General features: G+C 35.5%; 1 protein-coding gene across 1 annotated transcript; it reads right to left on the bottom strand.

Annotated features, from left to right (window-relative positions):
• Positions 1-2,034: 2,034 nt before the first annotated feature.
• Positions 2,035-5,972, bottom strand: LOC147868839 (serine/threonine-protein phosphatase 4 regulatory subunit-like protein). The gene is made up of 8 exons (XM_087323939.1): positions 5,645-5,972; positions 5,449-5,527; positions 3,518-3,595; positions 3,230-3,278; positions 3,041-3,140; positions 2,894-2,946; positions 2,763-2,825; positions 2,035-2,626 (listed from the first exon to the last, which is right to left on the bottom strand). The coding sequence occupies exons 1-8, from the start codon at positions 5,847-5,849 to the stop codon at positions 2,249-2,251; spliced, it is 1,005 nt and encodes a 334-aa protein (XP_087180065.1). The 5' UTR covers positions 5,850-5,972; the 3' UTR covers positions 2,035-2,248.
• Between the last annotated feature and the right edge of the window lie 238 nt (positions 5,973-6,210).

The following is a 6,210-nucleotide window of genomic DNA, read 5'->3' as shown; positions in this document are numbered from 1 at the left end:
AAAACTTGTGTTTGTTGCCAATAGAAGAACTTTATTAAAGGATTCAAAATTGTACTTGAATTTAGAGCTCATCCCCACACAAATTGCTCATATGAATGATCACATGTTGAGAATCATTAATGCACAGATCGACGAAGGCGACCACTAGCTAGTAGCCATATATCAAGGACAAGTTGTTTTATCACAAAGCATAAGTATTCATGTGTGATAGTGATGGTATATGAGTCACTCACGAAAAGAAAGGAAATGCTACTCTTATATGAGAAGGGTGAATAGGAATGGTTATCATGGAGCATAGACCTTCAACATAGGGCATGTTGTTTGAATCTTCGATGAAAAGAAGGCAAATACTAGATGTATGTGATCACAAAATATTAGTTATCATGGATCACAAATCTTCATAACAATGTGAGGCATATGGATCCCTTAAATGTAACAATCTTTAAGTAATGCAATGGAGATGTTGAACTTTTTTGGACATAGTTAATGTCTCTAACATGCATTTGCAAGGAGTAAATAGGGTCATCACAATGTAGGCCTTATTCTAATTCTATACATTTGATTAACCTACATACTTCCCTAAGGGATAACATTACTACAAGGGTCAATAGTTGTAAAACCAAATTTTCTTCCATTTCATGAATTAAGTTTCAAAAGTGGGCCCCTTTGGCCTTTGCTCTTGGCATAGGTTTAGCATGTCCATGCATGTAGAATTATTTAGACCTAGGAGCTCCCAATCTTGGAATCAATTGATGCCAAGCTACCCCCATTGTTCATTTAGGCTTTTTTTGTTCTTGGGCTACTACTAAACTAGCAAATTGTGCTCCAATTTGTATATCCCCCCTAGGGTTTGCGTTTTCCACTAGATGTGGGGGTAATATTGTTCCCATTTGCTTTTATTTCTCTTAGATGTCACCCTTCTATGGAATTCTCTTAGGGATAATAATGAACTTGCTCATGTGAGGTCTCTTTGTTTCTATCAACATTTCATTCTTATTTGTGTCCCTTGTTCACATTTTTCTCAAATTTGAACTATTTTCTTCTTCCTTCCAAGTCAGACATCAAATAGTTTCACATGAAACCATGCCAACAATTCCTGCTATTTCTGGTTGGTGGATTGCAAATGTTTCCTTTTTAATGGAACTTCTTAGTAGTCATGACATTGATTCAGATTACCATCATACTTCAATTGTTTGTTTGAACATGCATTGGATCTCTGATGTTCTCAGCATTTAAAACATTATACCATATAGTGCCTAGATGAAGCCACAACTTATACCTAAATGCAAAATTTAGCTTGAGGGTAAAATAAATATTTGTTTGATAGTGCGACAGGTTATTAGGATTTTCTAAGATCTCTACTTAGAGCACTAAAAACATACAGTGGTATGTGAGTACACCTAGAGGTGACAGTATGCACCAATGCCTATCTTCAAGCATGTAGTCTGTTTCTTCTACCTTTCTCATGAATAATAACATGACTCGCCTCTAGGAACATACACTAGTATGTGGGCGCACCCAGAGATGGCGTAGAACTAAGAAGCAGTGGGTGAGCTTCAGGCTGTGTATTTGCTTGACCATACTATACCTACAATTTGAAAAGCTTCAAGCTGCTGATCTATATTTTTCAGCCATTTAGTAACAGTTCAGTCACATTGTGTGCAGTTAAAAAGCCATTTGACTAATTCAACAGTTTCAGTTATAGACTATATACAAGGTCACTGTAATGAGAAAGACCAACGAGAAGCTACCAACATCTACAATTTTCCACAGTTCAGTTAGACTTCATCAACTTTCCTAGGTTTTAGGTTTATAAGTTTCTGCAATTCACAGAGTTAATAGCAGAAACAATGTTCGAAATTAGCACACCAGAAAAATATAGAAAGTGAGCATTAGAATTAATTTGAAAAAATTAAGCTCTGAAGCTCAATAACTAGTTACATGTAAAAATTGCTTCCTGAAGAAGTTTGAATTTTCAGGTAAGTTTAGAATTGAGCCAAACATAAGAAAAACATAGATAAAGAACAAAATAACTCACTGTAAAACAAGGTTAAATATCAATCAAGACTCCATTGTAAGAGCTTATGAGTTGTAGGGCAACCAATCACCACCAGTGGAATCAGTGTATGATAAATTGCATGCACAATAACGAGAAATACTTTTAAAAGATGGTAAAAACTGCTCTCAGCTACTTTGGGGGGGAGGGAGGGGTTAAAAAGATGGAAAGATCCCATGTGCAGTTGGTACTTCAAGCTGATGTACCAGGATTTCTATCATCTAAAGGAATATCAACAAGATCATCATCCATCAAAGGGGGTTGTTGGTTAAGAATCTGAACTCTTTCAAAATCTTGTTCCGTAACATGATCATCTTTAGGTGTTAATGCTATTGCATTATTCTCCAAAGACATGGATGCCTCACTAGGTAAATTTTTCCCATCTACACAATTATCATCACTTGATGACATTTCAAGCATCTCTTCATCAGTTTTATCTGGGGCTCCATTTTCAACTGCCACAATACTCATCTCTTCCACTTGATTGCAGCTTTCCTTACCTTTATTTTCTATAATATGAGAAGGGTAAGGATCTTTGCAAGCAGGAATAATGGAAGTTACCAAGAGGAGCTGCATATAGGTCATCAAAAGATTTACATATATAATAGGACCAAAAAGACTGAAGTAAACACAATTACATGTAAACAAATTGCACACATTCAAATTTGGTACAGATAAGATATGTATAAAGGTAGTAGTTAGTTACCTTTTCAAATGCTAGCGCCACTTTATCAATGTTTGGATATGTGGCAGTGGGATTCAAAAGTAGCTGCAATAGAGAAAATATATATTAACTCTATACGGAAATGTCACTTAAAAAATTGTAAACCATTTCACCTCACAAAATCGTTGCAATGTAAATGGAGGTCCATCTACAAATAAGTCAAGACCTACAAAAAGGGAAACAATATGATATTTCAATGCTTATGGGTGAGTGTATTTATTCCAAGTCAAAAAATTAGTTATGTACCTAGAAAGCATTACATTCAAGGAGTCTCTTCTCAAGATCAGGGAATGTTTCACCAATAATAAGCCTTTCTTGTCCTCCAGATGCAATATACAATTCATGATATTGTGTCAATACCTGGATAATATTCCAAATGAATGAAATCACAAAACTGCTTATTATTAGAAGGGTTGATCTACTAAAAACATGGATGCATACCTCCATACCTGCTTCAAACGAAATGATAAAAGACACTTTAACATGGACCACTCATGCCTACAACATACAAAAGATGAAAGAAGAATGTCAACATTAGATATATACAATTAAGAGTCGCCATGTATAGGTGAAACTAAATCAGTACATTCTAGAGAGGAAAACACTAATGTCTGTAGAAACAGAAACCACCAAGATTTCCAAATGAAACAAGAAAATCTTATTGAAGGAACTTAATGTTACATTTTGATACAAGAACATGTCAAAATAATAAAATCAAAATCCTGTAGGGAGCTAACCAGTAGTTTCCTGTCAATGCTATCACTTCCAGAATTTGCTTCAGTTCATCTGTGAACTTCAATTCTGATGCATCTTCCCTGTTGAAAGAGCAACAGAGATTATTTGATATATACAAGGAGATGAAGAGAGATAATATATATGAACACCTAGATTGTTACTGGTTCTTACTCGGGTCAGGCATCTGATCTTTTCTACTGTGCACATCAAAGTTCACACAATATAACATTTGCCACATTCGTACAAAGCACAGGATTAGTATACATGATACTAAGTTCACAGTACAAGTCCTCATAAATAGAAAGTAAACAAGCATGTCGGACCTGATCCATAGATTGAATCGCCACAGTTACAATGATAAAACCGCCCAAGAATCATGGATTCACATGAGAAAACTCTAGAAATATCCAACTCCCTTGAAAGGCCAAGGATAGTAACATAGCTAAACTTTTGCAAGAAATAATAATCATGTCATGCATTCTTTGCTCAGGCTAAGGACAAGCCTAACCTTCTATTGAAAAAGGATGTAGTGAAGGCACGACTTAAATTTCAGCAACAGATTAAATTTGCATGTTCGCCACAACCATTGTCAGGACTAGAGAGTAGAATAATATAGATTTTACAAAGGCAATGTGCAAGCATTAGCTGAGGCATCTATCTGAAGTCATTTACTGATGAGCATCTCGAGTTAGCCACTGTAGGTTGGAACTGTGTGGTGACATTAACATCCAAAATCGTAAATGTGTATAATGTTATTTTTTCCCTGAAGGTTTTAATTCACTAAATTTATTATTTTCTGTCACATATATGGCCATGAATTCACACTTTCGTTCTTTCATACACACTTCCACTCTATATTCCTTTATCTTGCTCTGATATCTCTATGTCCCTCTCTGAGACTCTGACTATCTCACTGAAATCTCTCTTCCACCTCTCTCTCTCCCTCCCTCCCTCCCTCCTCTATGGTACCCATTCAGTCTGACTCGTTTTGTGTAAATAAATATGCACATACATATAAGCACATAGATGATATTAACTAATGGTTTGAATATGCCCCGTATTATTTAGCATAGATGTTTTATTGGCTAATAACCATTGTTATAGATCTTCACAACCATCAGCAGCAAACAGATAATGGGAAAAATATCATTGCTTTCAGATATAAATCTCACAATAAGTTGAGATCAAGCAATTGGAAACAGAATGGAGTTTTTAATTAGATATCATGCAGGTAAGAATGTGATATTTTACATTGAATGCTAACTATTGTGCTTGTATAGTCCTCTATTCTACGAAATGGCAAACATAAGTTTTCAAAACATGATCATTGCATCAAAACACTTTTTACTATTGTTTCAGCTTTATGAGTGTGCATAAGGAAGATTTCCTCGTTAAAGAATGTGTGAAGATCTTATAGGTCTAATAGCAAAAAAAAAATTATATGCAAGTAAAAAGCATCATGACAAACATTTTTCGCTATTATTTTAGTTTTATAAGTGTGTTCAAGGATATCATTCTCGTTGAAGGATTACTACTTTGCTCGTTTAGGTCCTAGTAGCAAACATATTTTACATGTAAGTAAAAAAGAAACGCAGTGTTTGAGCAAAAGGAGCCTATTTCATGTACTTAACATAATGACGTGTAAACGAACATTTCTGCAATATGGGTCAATAACAAGGATGATTCCACCATCAAATGGTAACTACTTTCTCATATTCAACAGAATCAAAAAAATAATGCTTTTACACGTAAAATAAATTTCCATCTCGCAATGTTTAGAAAAGATGATAATTTTCTTTCATTGTTCATGAAACCTAGAACCACAATGATTACAATTTCCATGTACAACTAAGTTTTCTCTGGTAAATATAGGCATCGTAGAGTGAAGTGATCGGTTACTGGATGTGACAAGAGAAGATGGTAAAGGCTTTACCTGCAGAAATTTGTAAGACTAGTGGCTCCCGGGATCTCCAACTCTATCTTCTCTTCCACCTCCATCTTTCCCTCCTCCCCTGCAAATTTATAGATAATTGTTCAAACGTTTACTTGCCTCAAAACAAATGAAGAGGAATGAACCGAACACGTTCTCTCTATTAGCCCTCGCTTAACACTCGCAATAAAGAATGTACCTTGAAGTGTTTGATGGTCATTCTTAACAAGCAGAGCATCCGAGGTCGAAGAAGAGGCAGAAAGAGGAGGAGGAACTAAGGAACCATCGAAATTGTGTGGCGGAGAAGAAGAGCAAGAAAAAGAGGCAGAAGCAGAAGCAGAAGGAGATGGAGATGGAATAATTAGAGATGGAGAAGAATGAGATGTGGATGAGCTCTCCTTCATCACGACAAGAAGCAAAATTTTCTAAAGAAAACTGAAGAAGAAACCCTAGGCCTGTTCCCCTCCACTTCGGACAGTATTGTTTCTTTAGCTGCAGAAAGTTAAAACAAAACCTACTTCATCACTGTGTCATGTATGTATTGTATGTATCTGTGTATGTATGTACGTACGTATGTGTGTGTGTGTGTGTATGTGTGTGTGTGTGTATGTATGTATGTATGTATGATGTGTATGTATGGTTGTATGTATACATGCACGTATGTGTGTGTGAGTATGCATATGTATATACATACATTTATGTATTTTTATGTATGCATGCATGTATGTGTGAATGTATGTATGCATACATACACACATACATGTG

This window comes from Azolla caroliniana, unplaced genomic scaffold, assembly GCF_043228905.1.
Source record: "Azolla caroliniana isolate FFs.n. ecotype wild unplaced genomic scaffold, voAzoCaro1.0.p SCAF_1, whole genome shotgun sequence".
In the NCBI taxonomy this organism is placed as follows: Eukaryota; Viridiplantae; Streptophyta; class Polypodiopsida; order Salviniales; family Salviniaceae; genus Azolla; species Azolla caroliniana.
The sequence above is the reverse complement of the archived record's forward strand: the minus strand, read 5'-3'. Positions and strand labels throughout refer to the sequence as shown.

Coding starts and splice junctions, on each gene's coding strand:
- LOC147868839 (XM_087323939.1), bottom strand. CDS start 5,849: ATGAAGGAGAGCTCATCCACATCTCATTCTTCTCCATCTCTAATTATT. Junction 3,596..5,448: donor AGTCTTACAAATTTCTGCAG/GTAAAGCCTTTA, acceptor CTCTTTCAACAG/GGAAGATGCATCAGAATTGA. Junction 2,627..2,762: donor TGGCGCTAGCATTTGAAAAG/GTAACTAACTAC, acceptor ACCTATATGCAG/CTCCTCTTGGTAACTTCCAT.